The sequence below is a fragment of the Sorex araneus genome, chromosome 5 (assembly GCF_027595985.1).
Source record: "Sorex araneus isolate mSorAra2 chromosome 5, mSorAra2.pri, whole genome shotgun sequence".
NCBI classification, from domain to species: domain Eukaryota; kingdom Metazoa; phylum Chordata; class Mammalia; order Eulipotyphla; family Soricidae; genus Sorex; species Sorex araneus.
The window spans coordinates 199,296,227-199,314,522 of NC_073306.1; the positions used below are offsets into that span (position 1 = coordinate 199,296,227).

Below are 18,296 nucleotides of genomic sequence, written 5' to 3' on the forward strand. Positions count from 1 at the left end.
GAGCCTCCCACCCCATATGGTGTCCCGCGCACCCGAGCACAGACCCAGGAGTAAGTCCTGAGCACCGCCGGGTGAGGCCCTCCAAAAAATAAAAGAAGGAAAAAGTGCAAAAGTTCAAGGAGAGGCTCACGATGCAATAGGCGGGGTGCATCGTGAGCGTTAAGAAGGGCTGCGAAGCCATCAAACCAGCAGAGGAGGCAAGTTAGAGACGCGGACGGTCCTCTGCAGTCAAACGCCAGGCTGGCACAGCAGGCGGCACGCCAGCGCGGAACAGAGGGTTGCGCGTTTGCTTATTAACCCGTCGGTGCGGGCGCGCGCGCGTTTGGCAACCACCACGTCCCCAACTGGCAAGGAGGACGCGGGGCCAGGCAGAGGCTGACCGACTGGCGCTGGCAGCTGCTGGGGTCTCGGCCCAGCCCTCCTGTGCACCGGCGGGGAGCGGCTGGGCGCTGGAGTGTCCCTGCGCTGGACTGTCCCGCACCCGGGGCGGGGCTAGCGGGGGGCCGGGCCGGCCGGGGCTCGTAAAAGGCCGCGGCGGGCGGGGACGGCGGACTCTGGGGCGCGCGCTCCCCTGCGGCGGTGGCCCTGGGGCCATGGGCGCCGTCTGGTCCGCCCTGCTGGTCGGAGGGGGTCTGGCCGGCGCGCTGGTCGTCTGGCTGCTGCGGGGCCCGGGGGACCCGGGGCGAGCGGAAATGGAGCAGGATGCGCCCCCCGCGGAGGCTGCGGAGCCTGGAGGCGGCGACCCCCGAAGCCCAGGACCTTGCAGGAGGCAGCTGGACAGCAAAACAGGTATGGTCCCTCGAAGGCACGTGTGCGGTGCCCATCCGGAGCCCTCCAGGCGCCCGGATTCCCTCCGGGGCCCGGACCCCACCCCCCACGACCTTCTTTCCCAGCACAGGCGGGGGGGGGGGTGTTCGTCTGGCACCGAGGCCCAGAGTGCCCCTGGCCGATCCCCAGCGCCCTTCGAGTCTGTCCCCGACCCCCGTACTCCCCGCTGAGCAGCCTGGACGTGAGGGGCGAGTTTCGGGCTAGGGCGCTCGTCCTGCTGCTTCAGTCTCCGGCGGACAGGGACACGTACCCCTTGCCACCCCCCCTTCACATGCCCCACCCGAGGGAAGTTTTCTTTGAAGCGGGAACTGGGTTTGGGAGTTTGGGGACACCCGCTGTCTGGACGCGAAGTTCAGCTGGGACTTTGGCCAGAAAGGCCTTGGCAGAGGCCCCGCACCCCCCTCCCCACGGGCCACTCACCCTTCTGGACCTTTCAGCTCCGCCCCAGGTTCACCCTCTCTGCAATGTCTCGGCCTGGGGAAGAGGCGAATTTAAGGGACTTGACGACACTCAGTTCCACTGAGAAGTGCATCAGGGACTCTGCATCAGGCCAGGAGGGACCGTGGCAGCGCCCTGTGCCAACTGTCCCCTCCAGCTAATGACAAAATGCCATCTGCGGACTTTATTTTTAGCGCAGTGATGTTCCCGGGCAGCCCCTGGAGGGTCTGCCCCAGCGGCCCTGCTCTCTTGAGGGAAGAGAGCGCCTGGCTAGTCCTGTTTCTGACAGCTGACCTCATGTTCCTTCCAAGACTGGGAATTCAGAGTAACAAGCCTCTCTTGTTACCTATCACTAGAGACAAAACTAACGGGGACTGCCACCGCCACCTCCAAGAACAAGACCGAGCTTGTGATTTTGGAACAAGGTGCTGAGTGTGTGACTTTGGATTGGGGTTTCAGAGCCCGGCAATGCAAACCCCTTAGCTGCGCCTCTCGCTCTCCAACCTCTCGAAGAGCGTTTTGAAAGGGTTCCAGGTGGGCCAATATGAAAGGCCTGTAGTCTGTCCACGAGGTTCTTGGGACAAACATATCCTGTCTCCCGACCCTCCTGCCCAGCCCTCAGCCAGGAGCCATGGCCGCTGCTCTGCCTACATCCTCAGTGCTGGGGGCACGGTGCTATTTGCTGGAGGCAGGCAGCCCTGGTTGCAGAGACTGGACAAACTGTACACTTTGGGGCAAAGGGAGTCAAGGAGCTTGGTTTGGTTCCGTGCCAGTGTTAACATTTACCGTGAGGTGGCTGCAAGGCTCATGTCCCTGCCGCTACAAATTGCCACTTCCACTCTGCTGATCCACCCACATTTTGGGGGTGCCATTTACTATTTACCTGCAGATTTGGGATTTCCCTAAGTAAATTGAGTTGATTTGAACACATTGATACCAGTGGCTCACACTTATAAATGGCTTAATACGTGTCTCAAGTCCATATCAATATGTTCACGGAAACAGATTTTATGCACTGCCAAGAGATTAGTTATCTTTAATGACTAAACCTATTTTCCCAGACTAACTTATTTTTCCCATGTGACTTGCCGGACACAATTATGTCATTTTTTTTCTTTCCTTTTGATTTTCAGACCCTCTCCAAGGAGGCAGTGAGCGTTTGGGCTCAGAGCCCCAAGGATCTGGCAAGGGAGGAGCAAGCCAGCTGCAGAGTCCTTCCGGAGAAGACTGTGAGGGTTCGAGAGCGCACGTTCCCTCGGGCAGGGCCCCAGACACTGACTCACTGGTTCACGAGGTGGGAAACGCCAGGAGTTTCCTGGACTCTTCACGAGGGGAACGGGGCTTCCTCAAAGGACAAGATGCGGCGACGACAGCAGCTCCTTGTTTCGTAGAGAAGTTGCCTAGCGTGGACAGAGCGGCCGCAGCCGGCCTGGCGCGGCTGGACAGTCAGGAGCTGGCCGACGCCGAGGACTGGGAAGTGGTGTCTCGGCACTCGTCCTGGGGAGAGATTGGTCTGGGTGGCAGTCTTGAGGCTTTTGTGGTAAGCCCCAACGAGGGACTGGACGATGGCAGAGACATCTTCGTGGAAGTGAAAGATCAGGCAGAGGAGGTGAAAACAGACAGGGCAGTTGCTGTGCCTCCAGGGCCTGAGCGGGTTAGCATCCGCTTCCAGATCCACTATATCCCCAGCACCGACATGCAAGCCCTCGCGGTCACTGGAGACCACGAGAGTCTCGGGAAGTGGAACACGTATGTCCCGCTCCAGGCTGGCCAGGAAGGGCTCTGGTCCCAGTCCGTGTCGCTGCCGGCAGACACAGGGGTGGAGTGGAAGTTTGTGGTGGTGGAGAACGGGCGCATTACCCGCTGGGAAGAATGCAGCAACCGGTTCTTAGAGACTGGCTTTGAGGATAAAGTGGTTCACAAGTGGTGGGGGACCCACTGATTGGGGTCGGCCATGTCAGACGGGAGTGCGCTGCAGGGGACTGATGAACAATACAGGAAATGTAACTCCACGTGGAGGGGACGAGTGACTTCTGATGTATCCTGTGAGCGTGGGCTTCTCCCCTGGGGCACTGATGGATAGGTTAATGATGATCTATCAGTACTTTAGGGCTTGGTCCTTTTGGGGAGCAACCTAGCTAAGCTCTGGGGTGAGCTGGTCAGGCAGCATGGAAAGGAAACCAGCCCGCAGTAGTGGCTTCAAGCTTGAGCTTTTGGGTGACCCTTACACCAGGCTTCAAACAAGCATCCATGAGAAAGGGCCAGTTTCCGGTGGGAAGCAGTGCAGAAGTACCCTGTCCTTACTGCATGCGCACTTATGTGTAGGAATATTTCACACCAGCTGGAACTAGAAGGTCATTAGGTATGATCAAGAATCTGAGGTAGTGTCTTAAGATTTCCTAAAGCTTCTTTCTTGCTTGATTTTACCTGTCAAGTGTGGCTTAAAGGGAGCAAGGATGGCAGGTGTGGCTTGAAGGTAGTAAGTGTGTCTTTGTTTTAATGACTGAAGGCTGGTGAAGAAACAAGGAATCGGATCAAAATCTGCCACTGAGGCTGGAGCGGTAGCACAGCGGGTAGGGCATTTGCCTTGCACGCGGCCAACCCAGGTTTGATTCCTAGCATCCCATATGGTCCCCTGAGCACCGCCAGGAGTAATCTCTGTGCATTTCCGGGTGTGAACCAAAAATTGAAAAAAAAAAAAGAGAAAATCTGCCATTGGCGCCATTCCATGAGGACAGGGAGCAGGAATGAAGAGAAGGTGTGAGCTGAGCAAGGGGACCGGAGAGACCTTGAAGGGGGCTGGGAGGCGCAGGTAAGGCCTTGTCTCAAGGGGTGGGGGGCACAGCCTGTCAATTACTCACTGGGCCTCTGTCCAGCTGACTCTGCCCTGGTGCGCCTGAAGACTGTCTCGGGGCTGTTAGCTGAGCCTCTTCCTTCTTTGCCACCACTTATGGGATAACAAAATGATGCTAGGGCAGTGATGTCAGAGTATATCTTTGTATGAAGAAGAAAAACATTGAATAGTTGTTATATCTGAAAACCTAGTAAATCCTGAATTTTAATATACTGATTGAATGTCTGAATTATTTGTCTGCATCATGGGTCTGTACTTGCTTATATGGAAAATATGGATCATTTCTTCCATGAATAGCAGAGCCAGAAAGCAAACACGGAGAGAGGGCAGTCTGCGTTTCCCCTTCAGAGCGCAGCGGAGTATGACAACACTTTCTCGGTGTTTGTTGTCTGTGTGGCGTTACGCATGCCTTTCTGGAAGTTTGTTTGTTTGTTTTTGTGCCATACTCAGCGGTGCTCGGGACTCACTCCTTGCTCTGTGACCATGGATCACTCCTGGTGGGGCTCAGGTGACCACATGGGGTGCTGGGGATGGTGCACAGCCAGATCAGACGTATGCAAGGCAAATGCTCTGCCTGTTGTATCTCTCTGGCCCTGTTCTGAAATTCTTACCCATTAAGGTAACTTTTAATAAGAATAAAATCTTTTTGTCAGACTTCTATTCTGGTTCTTTTCTGTTCAAAAGCATAAATGTAACTGCGGTACTATTAGGAAGGGCATAGAGAAATATGCTTGACTCATTTGGAGCTTAGATGCTTAGATATAGTTCTAGCAATTGGGTTTAATTCCATCCTGAGGTTATCCAGGGATCTCACATGCTTACTATAATCTGACCACACCTGGATGTGAGAGGCAACGGGCCTGGAAACAGCTTCTAGACGGGCCATTTCTCAGTGACATCTGGACTGTGGAGCTGAAATGCAGACTTTTGGACAGTGAGTTTCTGCCCATCTGTCTCTGCTATCTTTGCCATGGTTTCATTTCCGTATCTGAGGTGGTGGTAGTGGGGGAGGGGGCTGTAATCATGAGCCCTGAGCCATGGAGAAGGTGACACTAATGTCCAATAGTCAAATGGCAAGTAGTGTCAGAATGGAATTGATTTTAGGATATTGAGAACTGTTGGAAAGTGCTCCATAGAGAACCCCCTTCAGTCAATTCTTCCAAGACTTATTTAACCAGGCTGCATCCATTTTGACTGTTAAAATTATCCACTAGCTGGAGAAAAAATGTCTTTTTTTCCCTTTTATTTCACAGCCATTACTATGAGAAAAAGAGAATTCCCTGAAAACTTTGATTAGGAGCGGCTCTGGTTTGTTTTCTGAATAAATTTCCCTGCTGTTGACAGGACAAACAGTGCATTCAGGGACACACACAGTGTCCCCATCAGTTTGGAGTTTGTCCTGATCTGTTCTGGACACTTCATCCCATTTTTCACTTTTGCATGCAAGAGGTTTTTTCCCTCACACAGATGTTTTTGAGTTGGAAAAAAAAAAGCCAAACATAACTATAACTGTGAGTCATATAAAAGTGACTAGGATGAGAAAAAATAGCCATGAAAACTAAACATTCATATGTATGTATAAAAAATGGGATTATTCCAACACATTGGTATTATCATAAATTAATATCCAAAGTATGAATACCTTTACCTCTAGCTAGTATTATTTGAAGCTTGACTGTGAGAACATTTAAACACATCGTATTTCAAAATATTTTACAGATTATCTTTTATTAAATTTTCACATAAAAAGAAAAAAGTACATTGAGCACTAATTAAAGTACATCACAATTAATTGGGCATCATCCCTCTGCAAAGGATAGGCAAGCAATGTATCATTTTAATAACATTTTTTCCTGGTCTTTCACTTTCTGTATTCTCTTTTCTTGATTTCTGATCATTGAAGACATTGCTGAAATTTTTGATAAAACAAAGTTAACAAACAGCGTCTTTTCGTCGGGCCTTAAATTCTATTGTATGTTTCTTTAAAAATCAGCTTGCTGCTATCAAATATTTTCTGAACTTAAAAATTGCAAAGTACAAAAGCATGTCTTTTAAAAGACTTGTTATGGAAAAAAACTAAGGGTAATTCTCTACTCTTTCCATTGTTTTCAGATTAGCACAATGACTATTATTGTAAAAGTAATATGTACTAGTTGTAAATAATTGAAAACCTCCAAAGGCTATAAAGACAAAGGTCAGTCTTGCCCACTCAATATCCTGAACCCCGCCTCTCAAAGGTCAGCTCTGTAAAAGTTTGAAAAGCTTCATGTTACACACACACACACACACACACACACACACACACACACACACACACACACACACACGTTTATCTAAAACAAATGCAAAGAGGTGGTATAAACTATCCCATAGCTTGCTCATCTCAACTTATTGAGTAAAGGTGTCAACATCTTTCCAGTTCAGTTCCTGTCCTGACTGCATAGGAATTCATTAGATGGACATACTGAATGTTAGTAAATACTTTAAAAATTGCTTTCTTCTCTCTCATTTTTTCTTTGGATTTTTGAGGGGGCCTTTCCTCAAGGTATTCCACGACTCTGGGGTCACTCTTGACAATTCTCTACACAGCAGGCCAGTTGGTTGAACGCTAGAGCCCACAGATGTGGTACTGCTCAGACCCCTGTGGTGCCGGGGATTGAACCAGGGTCCCATACATGCAAGGAAAGGTAGTAGCTTTTTACTATCTGCTGACGCCTGATGTTCATTTTAAATCAATGCTATAGTAAATCTAGTTTATGAATAGACTTTCGTGCATTTGTATGATTAATTCCTGTAGAATAAATTGCTAGATGGGAACTTATGGATCAAAGCATGTATATACTTTAAGATGTGACTATCTCAAATTTTCTCTCAATTACTTATTTAGTAATTTCCAGGAGAACTTTCTGTGCAGACAATGCATCCAGTAAAAAAATCTTAATTTCTTTTCTTTATTTTTCTTTTCTTTTCTTTTCTTCTCTTTTTTCCCCCCAGTCCCAGGAACAACACTTTTTTTTTCAAAGCAAGGTGTCCTGTTTGCAAGGTATGCAGTTTACCATTGAGACACATTGTTGGCCCAGAAGATCTAAATTTTTTCTTTTTAACACAGATACCATGTCTTAGGTAGAAATTATTAAAAAAAAAGGGCAGACTCCCATTCTGTTGTTTTATATTCCGCAAATGAGTGCAATTTTTCTGTGTCTGTCTCTTTCTTTCTGACTCATTTCACTTAGCATGATACTTTCCATGTTGATCCACTTATGGGAGAGGTGGGTTAAAAGCAGACTATAGATTGAATACGATAGCCACCCAGTATCTCCATTCAAACCATAACACCCAAAAGGAGAGAGAGAACAATAAGGAATTCCCTGTCGTGGTGGGGGGGTCGAGGGAGGGAGACACCACAGGGTGGGGAGGGAGGGACCCTGGGGCCATCGATGGAGGAGAATGGGCACTGGTGGAGGGATGGGTACTCGAGTATTGTATAATTGTAACACAGGCACGAAACTCTGTAACTGCACCCTCACAGTGACTCATTAATAAAAAAAATTAAATTAAATTAAAAAAAAAAGGGCAGAGAATTTACTTTGCAGATGGCTGTCCTGAGTTCCAGACCCAGAACCCAGATGGTTGCCTGAACTCAGCAAGAGTGATCCCTGAATCAGGAGTAATTCTGAGTACAGCCAGTATGGATCCAAAACCAAATGTCACACGCGTGCTCGCACACACGCGCACACACAAACACACACACACATACCATCTTATTTACATGGTTGCACTACTTAGGTAAACTTAGAAATGTAATGAAAGTGAATAAAAATGGGGCCATAGTGATAGTCCAGCGGGTATCGTGCTTGCCTTACATGTAGCTGACCTGGGTTTGATTCCCGGCCTTCCATATGGTCCCCTGAGGACCTCCAGGAGTAATCCCTGAGCACAGAGCCAGGAGTCAACACTGAACACTACTGGGTGTGGCCCACAACAGCAATAAAAAAAACAAAACAAGACAAAACTTCCAAGACTCAAGTTCAATGTGTGACTTAGGACTTAATGACGTGTGAGGGTCCTCCAGTGCCCGTGAAAGGCTCATATGAAGAACAGTACCGAGTACAGGGCCTGGCACGAGAGGAAGCGCTTCATAAATGTCAGTAGCAACCACTACTATTGACAGGAAATTATGGTTTAGTTTATAAGGATTTCTTCTACGAAAAAGGCTGTCTTTCAGTTAGAAAATTATACAGTCTAGAGGTGGGAGGGATGAGAAAACATGTATTTCAAAATTAATTTGTGAAAAAGGCTTCTGGATCCATGAATCCAGAAAAACATCACATGCAATAGTCCTCTCAAGTGCATGGATCATTATCACACCCCCACATTCAGAAATGTCCATATAGAACTTAGGCCCCATCTATACATACATTTATCAGTGTATGTATAGGAAACGATACATTTACCAGTGTATCTTTTTTGTGTTATTGTGTTTTCTGGCTGTCAATAACAATCTTCTGGTGGTGTTTGTAATAGGGACTAAAAAGATAGTGTAGGGAAAAATCCCAAGTGAAAAATGCTCAAATTTTGTATTCTACTGAGGGCTGATGGGCTCTCTAGATAGATGAAAGACCTACCCAATTAATCCAGAGATGAATACTGATTTAGAGGCACTGGGGTCAGCTTTGGACCCAGGAGAGTTATTCGGCAACAGAGGTACCAGTGATCCCTGCCTTCATGGCCACTCACCATAAACATCAATGACATCCTAATGTAGGCTCCTAACCACACAAAAACACACAAGAAACAACCCCCAAACTTCAAAGGTCACAATGGTAAAGCAACATACAAACCCACCAGGCTCCGTGAGTGAAAAAGTTGACCTGACCAGTAGTAATGAGCTATAAAACCTCTCTGATGAGGAATTTAGAATGGAACTGGTCAAGGATGCATAAGGAGCTCAAAGATAATAGTGATTTACACCCTTATATTTGAATTTCTAATTCAGTATTTTCAGTTGGGAGACGTATAGGAAGAATGTGGATTCACTCGGGATGAAGTTTGGCGGGGGAGGAGGTGTCTCTCCAGATGTGTGCGTTACCTTGGTTCTTCATCTGTAAGTCTTCCACCAGCGTTTGTAAGCTTTCTAGTCTGTTCTGAAGCTTCCTGCACGTTTTCCCTGTTGTTTCTATTGGCTGAGACTGTGAAGCTATTAGAAAATTGCTTAGCTGTGATATTAAAAGTCTGTTTAATATTTCTTTTTAGAAATCTTCTTTTAATAAGTTAAACTTAAATCAGAAACTTAAGAACACTATTTTAGGATAAAACATGTCTTATCAAAATATTCAATAATAGAATACTTGATTTGATTTTAAACCCAATCTGGTTTACTATTGTTTAACTAAAAAGTATTTAATGGGGTGACAATAATAAGAATATTTCAAGTTTAAAGTTACCTTCTATTTTATAAATAACACCTTTTCATACTGAACCTGAATACTTGAACCAGACTTGGAGAGAGCAATTGAATGGAGAGGTTTGCAACATTTTTTATCATGTCTGAGCCCTAGTACCCTTGTAGCTTTTCTCTTCTGAACCTAGATGTGCTTGTCGGTGGGGGAGGAAACTGGAGATGCTGAGTTGGCCACAGCGGAGCTAGCGCAGATGTGGGAACAATAAGTGATGAGAGGCTGGAAGCATGTAACCTCTATCTCTGGTACTTAGGCTAAAATGTGCCAATCTCTAAAATACTCTTGGCTGGCAATTTCAAGAAATCTGTTCTGTTTTATTTGGGGGCCAAACCAGGAGATGCTCAGGAGTTACTCCTGACTCTGCACTCAGAATTACTCCTGGCAGCATAATTCAGGGACCATGCAGGATGCCGGTTATCAAACCCAGATATCAGATGCGGGCTGGCTGCATTAGTATATGAATACACCATTAGATTCTAATGTTCATATTTTCTTTAATGTTTATATAGTACTGTTCATATTTAAATATTTAAGGCATAGAATTCCAAAAGATTAAGTTGACAGTTTATTTTTAATGGTAAAACTTGCTTGGGTTATCCTTTGTGAAGGAAATGTTTCCCTAAGGCATCTGGGCCACTATCACACATGATGAAAAATATTTCAAGTTACATAACTACATTTGCAAATATATTTATAAAGCACTTATTCCAAAACAAACCACTTTCCCCAACTGTCTTGCACTTAAGTTTTTTAAAAAGCACATTTTGGGGCTAGCTCCATGACTCAGATGAGAGAGCCCATTCTTTGTATTTGAGGGGTCCTGCCCAGCAAGATCCTGAGCTAAGTTTGTGTGACATTTTCAGCCTTTACTTTTGTCAGTAAAGACTGAAGAGGGCCATGAGAGAATATAAATAAGAACAGTCACTTGAAGCATTTAAAAAAAATACCTAAAATCTTACAATAAAATAAAATTCATGTCAGAGAACAAAAAGATATATTTACACTAATAATATTCACATAATATAGTTGTATAAGATATACAATAGCTGTCCTACTTAAGACCCACTTTTATTATACACCAAGAACTTGTAAAAAATCATTAAGTCTGTTATTAAAAAGAACTTTCAGGGCTGGAGCAATAGCATAGCAGGTTGGGCATTTGCCTTGCACGCGGCTGACCCCGGTTCAATTCCCAGCATCCCATATGGTCCTCCGAGCACCGCCAGGAGTAACTTCTGACTGCATTCGCCAGGAGTAATCCCTGAGCATCACTGGGTGTAACCCAAAAAAGCAAAAAATCAAAACAAAACTTTTAATTCACCAGAGTAGGAGACAAGCTGGCCTCATCAGCGATATCCTATCACTCTTACCTTTAACAGAATCAGGAGGTGAATGAGGTTTGGTCGGCCTATACCGTGATGTGGAGCCTATTGAGTCTTCATTTGAACTAGTTAGGAGTGAGTGAACTGGAGACTTCTTAGGAGAAGAATGGAATGAACGAGAAGCTGCACTTTTCACAGATGGGGCTCCTAAAATTTTGCAAGAACAAAAGCAAAAAGAACAGATTAACAATATATAGTATGTTGTATTTCTCAAAAAAATCAAGCTTCCATGAGAAAATGTTCCCCACCGAAGGTAGGAGGTGTTCTGATGTACACACAAGACTTTGGGTTAGAACTGAAAAGCAAAATGCACTGGGAAAAAAGTGTTCTTTTCGAAGAGTAAAGTTGAGTAGGAACCACATCTGCCCTCAGGGACTCTTAGCTTCAAAGTAATCTTAACTCCCGATTCGATTAAACAGATCTGGGATTCTGGCATCCTTAGTTATGTACAAGGAGCATGAATGAAGGCTCTTAGAAGATGATAACTCTCTCTCAAGTTCAAAATCATCTTTTCAATTTTATAGACATGTCACAGGAGGTAGGGCTTGTAGGGTTTGTCTTGCATGCGACCGACCCAGGTTTGATTCCTTCGTCCCTCTCGGAGAGACTGGCAAGCTACTGAGAGTATCCTGCCTGCAGGGCAGAGCCTGGCAAGCTAACCGTGGCATATTCCATATGCCAAAAACAGTAACAACAAGTTTCACAATGGGAGACGTTACTGGTGCCCGCTCAAGCAAACTGATGAACAATGAGACAACAGTGCTACAGTGCTACAGTCATACAATAAGATTAACTAGACATATAAGAAGACAGAAAGACATGGTAGAAAACCAAGAGAAAGAATATGGATAATAGAAAGAGGTAACAGTTATGTATCCCCCAAGTTTGATTAAAGGAGGCAGAGATTTCCACAGATGTAAGCAGGATTATCCTAAACCCCCGCCTGCATGGCAAAGCCTGGCAAGCTACCTGTGGTGTATTTGATATGCCAAAAACAGTAACAAGTCTCACAATGGAGATGTTACTGGTGCCCGCTCGGGCAAATCGGTGAGCAACAGGATGACAGTGACAGTGATCCTAAACCCCAAAGAGATTTTTTAAATACTGTGGACAACATACATGAACATATTAAAACAGGCTGCTAAAAAACAACCAAAAAAACCAAAGACAAGCATAATTTTAAGACTGCCAGAGCAAGAAAGGCAGAGTCCATTTAAATCAACAATTAAATTCAGAGCTGACTTGTTAATAGAAACAATGGAAGTCAGAACAGACGCTTTCCAAAGATAGGAAGAAAGGTTAACCTAGAATCATATGCTCCCAAATATTCTTCGAAAATGAGAATGAGGGACAGGGAGATATTGGATTTGATCCCTAGCACCTCACTGAATCCCAAGCCCTGCTAAGAGTGGGTCTCTTCTAAGCAATTTTGGATGAGACCCCCCAAACCAAAAGCAAACAAAAAAGAGGATGCAATAAGATAACTTCAGAGAAACAGAAACCAAAAGATTAGGTCATCAGGAGACATTCATAAAAGACAACACTAAAGATCTAAAGATCTAAATAATAGTACCAGAGAGAATGTAAAATATAAATATGTGGGTATATTCTGAATTAACTTTAACTGTACATGATAGCATAAATAATCAGTCTCTTTTCTAGTCCCTTATTCTGAAATCTCCTTTTGAAGCTGATAATTTCTGAGTTTGAGGATTTTTGTTGTTGTTTTCTTCCAGTTTGATGCTGGAGGCACTTGACAATCTGAACTTCTTAAATGGGGCTAAAATCTTCCTGTTTTGTTCTGGCCTCTGTCTTGATTCTCCCAGCAAGACCAGTTCTGCCCTGCCCAGTTCTGTCCTGTCCCTAGAGTCCAATCCAAGCCAGAGATTTGGGCATGAACTTCCACACTGAGTGCTGGTAGATCTTATCTAGTCAACGGAGTTGATGAGTGATTTGTAGGGTCCCAACCCTGGTTAACCCTAAGTTAAAATCTCGGATCTGGTCACCCAACAGGGATTTATAAAAAACTTTTGCTTTTAACTCTTAGCTAGACATGCTAAAAATCTGAGAAATTACTTTAATTTCCTTAGAAAAATCTTATACTGCTTGTTCTTTCTCTGCTTACGGGGTGTTTAATAGCCATTTACTATGAGGTAAAATCACACATTAAGTCATTTACAACCCCCAAAGTCAAAAGTTCTCACAAGCTAAAGATGATATGAAAGTGTGAAACTTTACTTATTTTAGGAATATTATGTTTTGTTTTTTAAATGTTGTCCTGAAATTTCTATTAAAAAAGAGTTTCTGCGACTCTTTCACCCATTTTTTTTCATTTTGAAATAAGTGTTCTCGACTTACAAATGCCTAAATTCTTAGCTAAACTTTGCTGAATTATCATTTCACGGTTTCATTCTTTCCCGCTTATTTTTCTCTCTTCAGAGGAATATTAGGTGTTTGTTAGTTTGTTAGTTTGTTGTTAGTTTGTCCTTTAAATACATGTAAGCTCATGGGGACTTCCAGACGAGTGACCTTGCCGCGTCTGGATGTCAGGGTGGGGTGTCCGGGAGGGCCCGTCCTTTTGCTTCCACTGGGAACTCACCTATAGACGGAAAAGCAAAGCAACTAGATGGATCCTCTAGTTCTCCATTATGCAATGTCAGTGGCTCTCTGCAAGCAGAAAAGTGGTCATGAGGCATTCTATTCGCAAATGCGACACCGAGTTAGGGGCTAAGCAAACTAAGGCAGGAGAAATAGATGCTTTAAAATACAAAATTCAAGATGGTAAGCAAAGTAGCCAAACCAGTGGCTACTGATTACAGAACTTAGGTTACCTGAGAAGGATGTAAGGGGTAGGGAAGAAGTTAGGAGGGGGGTGTAAAAATATATTAGATAAAGTAGGTGAGATATGTCTAAACTACCCATAAAATAGTAAAAATTAAAATATGCAATAGACAGCTGCAGATAAAATTGATAGGCATAAAACAGAGTTATAAATGTACATAAGAAAACCAATGCGGGGCTGGAGTGATAGCACAGCGGGTAGGGCGTTTGCCTTGCACGCACCCTCTAAGATACCTCTCTGGCCCAAAAGATCAGATTTTTATGTGTGTGTGTGTGTGTGTGTGTGTGTGTGTGTGTGTGTATCAAGGATTGAACCCAGGGCCCGACACATGCAAGGCAAGCCATTCTAATATTATGATATAAGGAGAGTTCTGATATCCCTGTTTTTGTAAGTCTTGAAAGAACAAGAGGTAAAAATAAGCTCATTTTTCAGGCAAGTGATCAAGAGACAGACTTTAGAGCTATAACAACTTGAGGGTGTGTCTGCTCGCTCTCTTACGCTAAGGGCCCAGCAGAGGCAGCTTCTGATATTTTGAATCAATGAGTAAAGGGTAGTAAAAGGGCCATTTGAGAGGAAGGGAACAATAACAGCGATCATTACCTGCTGTCACTCGATTTGCTGCCTTCAGTGGACTCCCTGAACGAGTTGTTGCTCCTGTTGGTAGAGGGACGGGAGAGATCAGAGACCATCCAATGCTCAGTGGTATCTCAACTTAGTGGAAAAGCACAAATGTTCCCTGAGCACTGCTTTGGACAAACATAGATTCAAAGGACAGATTTTCTCTTTGTTTTTTGAAACACAGATTCAAAGGGGTTCTTTTAGGTGCAAGACACAGTATGGAAAAAAAGCCTGAAAACAAAAAAAGAAAAAGAACTCCTGGGAATCAGGAATATTCTGAATAGAAAATAATATAGGAGCAAGTCAGAGGGTGACAAATTAGGAAGTTTCGTCAATGTCAGTCTGAAGGAACATGTACACAGAGTAGATACTGAGGAAGATATCAGTGTCTGACAAATTACTAACAGCTACTTTTTCCACTAAAATCAATTCTCAGAAGTTGTCTTTATTAAGGGATGATGGATTTCACTCCTTATGCTTTAAAAATAATTTCAATTAAAAAACCCAACCAATTCAATTACTGATGAAAGTAGGATTGTTTTCAGTGAAGTTCTTTTAATATTGTACAAAGGTTATTATAATTTTTTCTAAACTACCTTTTTTTTAAAAGTTCCATGAGCCATTTTAGGGTCTGGGTGTTGACTCAAAGGACCTAACCACATGCTGGTACATGGGAATCCCTGCTCCAATCCCTGGCACCACCAGTTACGACCCCCCTTCCATTCCCCGCAAAGATTCATGAGAGTCACTTTAAGTTTGTAAATGTAGGAAAAGTTTTCCATTTTTGTTAAAGAGATTCCAAATAAATATATTTTCATGGGTAAATAACAGCAAAGTTTAAACAAGCAGACACACTGGGCTGGAGTGATAGTATAGCGGGTAGGCATTTGCCCAGCACCCAGTCAATCTGGGTTTGATCCCCAGCATCCCATTTGGTCTCCAGTGTGCACCATGAGGAGTAATTCCTGGGCTCAGAACTGGGAGTAACCCCTGAGCATCACTGGGTGTGGCCCCCATCCCAAACAAAACAAAGCAAACACAGTAAGCCCATTATAGTGATTTCTAGAAAAAAATATTACTTTGGTACATTTCATTGAAATCCTTCTTAGCCTCAATATAGCATTCAAGGGGTCCCAAATGCCTGTCAGGTCTCATGTAAACCCTCCAGACTGACACCGCAAGTTACCTACTTGGTCACAAATAAGCTTAGATCACTAGATTCCATAGCTCAGATTTAGCTTACCTATGGCATATTTCTACTCTCAAGCTTGATTCAGTAATGCAATTTCTTACTCTATCATCTCTGTAGAAACAAACAGAACTCAATTAAACCAAGAAAAATTCCAGATTTGATGTATTCTTAGAATGAATTATTGTTCATATGTATTTGAGTCTTCAAGGTACAATTAGTAGATGCTAGGTTTCCAAGCAAATCTTGCAAAAGACTACCCATGGAATTCAGAAACGCTTCTGCAGCCTGAGCCTTTATATGCTTTAGGCTGAGTTTAGGATATGGTGACAAGGTCAGTTGCAAGATTAATCAAAATTAAGGGAAAAACTGAAAAAATATTAACCTATAATATAGCACAGTATAGTTCAAGTTCATCACTAGAGACTGAAATGATAGAAGACACGGTAATCTTTGGGATTCATTGGCGAAGGGGTCTTTTACTCGCACATGTGTGTGCATGTGCATGGGGGTGGGAAGCAGGGGAGCAGGGGGCTGCAGGGGTCGAATCCAGGTTTCATGCATGCAACTGATGCACTTTTTGCTGAGCCACCTCCCCGCTCTGACTTCTGTTTCACCTCTTTGCTTCACAGGAGGCAATTCAATCTATATCTAAATTTATTCGTCCAGCAACTGAACTAAATAAAGCTGCCCGAGCCTGGGAAGCACATTACAGAGCTCAACAGACAGGAATGTGCTCTGCCCAGAAGCCCTCTCCACAGGAGAGCCACAGTGCACTCCTGCACCTCCGAGACTGAACTCCTGCTCTGGGTAGTATACCATTACCAAACGTTTATTATGTTATTAACAAAATTGAATAATCAACCCAGTTAATATTTTTCTACCTTGGGTTAATGCATACTAATTAAAAATCTTAAGAAACTGGAGATTATATATAGTTCAAAAAGTATTATTTTTAGATATTTACTCTAGAGTCACATTAGACTTATTTTAACTATGCTTTAGAGTGCTCTCAGAGAGCCTGGTAAGCTACTGAGAGTATCCCGCCCACACGGGCAGAGCCTGGCAAGCTCCCCGTGGTGTATTGGATATGCCAAAAACACTAACAATAGGTCTCATTACCCTGACCCTGAAAGAGCCTCCAATCATTGGGAAAGATGAGTAAGAAGAGGCTGCTAAAATCTCAGGGCTGGGATGAATGGAGATGTTACTGGTGCCCGCTTGAGTAAGTAGATGAAAAATGGGATGACAGTGATACAGTGATTTTCTGTATAACCAGAAAAGTATTTCAAACTGTCATAATACCAATATGTATGTGAATATTATACTACCCAAATATAGTCACTGTCACTGTCGTCCCATTGTTCATCGATTTGCTCAAGTGGGCACCAGTAACATCTCCACTGTGAGACTTGTTGTTACTGTTTTTGGCATATCAAATACGCCACGGGTAGCTTACTGGGCTCTGCCGTGCGGGCAAGATACTCTTGGTAGCTTGCCAGGATCTCCAAGAGGGGTGGAGAAATCAAACCTGGGTCGGCCATATGCAAGGCAAACACCCTACCTGCTGTGCTATCACTCCAGCCACCCAAATATAGTATATACATTTATATTCTATGTTTTATACATTAAAATCTTTCAGTTTTAATCTAGTAATTGAGTATAATCTAGTAGTAATACACAAAACTTTAAAACACTATTTGGAATGGATCTGAGAACAAACTGACTTGTACAAACATCCACAGGGAAGAAGGGTGAACTAGCTGCATCCCTTTTGGATGTGACCTTTGATCAGTCTGACACAAGCCACTGGCATGACCAGCTTGAGAACGCAGAGTTTCCTATTAGCTTACATCTGCAGAGTGAAGTTGTTTCTCAGGGCTCTAGTTTTAGCTTCACTATCAAACTTGGGGCAGCATGCAAACTGAATCTTTGGAAACTTGTGTATTTCTCTCTGGTGTGACGGGTGTGAAACCCCCTACCCCAAATCCCACCTGTCTTGTCTCAAGCAGTAGTGATAATCTGAGTGTGGATGTGAAATTTGTTGGAAACTTTAAATTACTAAACAAATGTAATGTGGGGTAAAGCCTTGCCCTTCTTCTTTCTGGAAAGAAGAATTTCCTCTTGATTGGCAAATTGTTACTTTTTGCATGATTCCACAATCACATTGTTTCCCCCTGTTAAAGTCATATACTCGCAAGATACCGCCCACAAACCGCTCCTCCGGCTCCTGAATGGCCATGATCCCAGAAGCACACCAACCAGTCTTGGAACCCAACAGCTTTTGGCAGAAATCCCTCCAGACTTACTTAATTAATAATTAAGTAATTAGTAATTACTAATCTCAGAAATCCAAAATCATATGCTCTTCATAATCAGCAATAGAAAACAAATTATCTAATGATGCCTTTTCAGCAGGTCTGATTGTTGGGGGAAATTCCAAATAATAATAGGTGGGTCTTTCATAGAAATATTGAATGTAATCAAAGTAGAGAGAGAGTAAAGTGGAAATCATCTGCCACAGAGGCAGGGGGAGGTGTGGGATGGGGGGTGTACTGGGGTTCTTGGTGGTGGAAAATGTGCATTGGTGAAGGGATGGGTGTTTGATCATTGTATGACCGAGACTTAAACTTGAAAGCTTTGTAACTGCTCTCACGGTGATTCAATATATAAAAAAGTAAATTAA

At 43.9% G+C, this 18,296-nt stretch overlaps 2 protein-coding genes across 2 annotated transcripts in view; one reads left to right on the forward strand and one right to left on the reverse strand.

The window, feature by feature from the left end:
- Positions 1–335: 335 nt before the first annotated feature.
- Positions 336–4,774, forward strand: STBD1 (starch binding domain 1). Its single transcript, XM_004617886.2, has 2 exons — positions 336–789; positions 2,400–4,774. The coding sequence occupies exons 1-2, from the start codon at positions 594–596 to the stop codon at positions 3,206–3,208; spliced, it is 1,005 nt and encodes a 334-aa protein (XP_004617943.2). The 5' UTR covers positions 336–593; the 3' UTR covers positions 3,209–4,774.
- A 1,178-nt stretch (positions 4,775–5,952) lies between these two features.
- CCDC158 (coiled-coil domain containing 158) overlaps positions 5,953–18,296 on the reverse strand; it is a 65,373-nt gene continuing 53,029 nt past the window's right edge. The window contains exons 18-23 of the mRNA XM_055140433.1: positions 15,665–15,724; positions 14,404–14,457; positions 13,561–13,628; positions 10,950–11,108; positions 9,210–9,317; positions 5,953–6,029 (exon numbers count right to left, since the gene is read on the reverse strand). Coding sequence (XP_054996408.1) covers positions 5,953–6,029; positions 9,210–9,317; positions 10,950–11,108; positions 13,561–13,628; positions 14,404–14,457; positions 15,665–15,724 — 526 coding nt within the window. The remainder of the gene's footprint in view (positions 6,030–9,209; positions 9,318–10,949; positions 11,109–13,560; positions 13,629–14,403; positions 14,458–15,664; positions 15,725–18,296) is intronic.

Excerpts from the sequence above, each read along its gene's own strand:
- STBD1 (XM_004617886.2), top strand. The coding sequence starts at position 594 with ATGGGCGCCGTCTGGTCCGCCCTGCTGGTCGGAGGGGGTCTGGCCGGC. Across the intron at positions 790-2,399 it reads GCAGCTGGACAGCAAAACAG|ACCCTCTCCAAGGAGGCAGT; the intron begins GTATGGTCCCTC and ends TTTGATTTTCAG.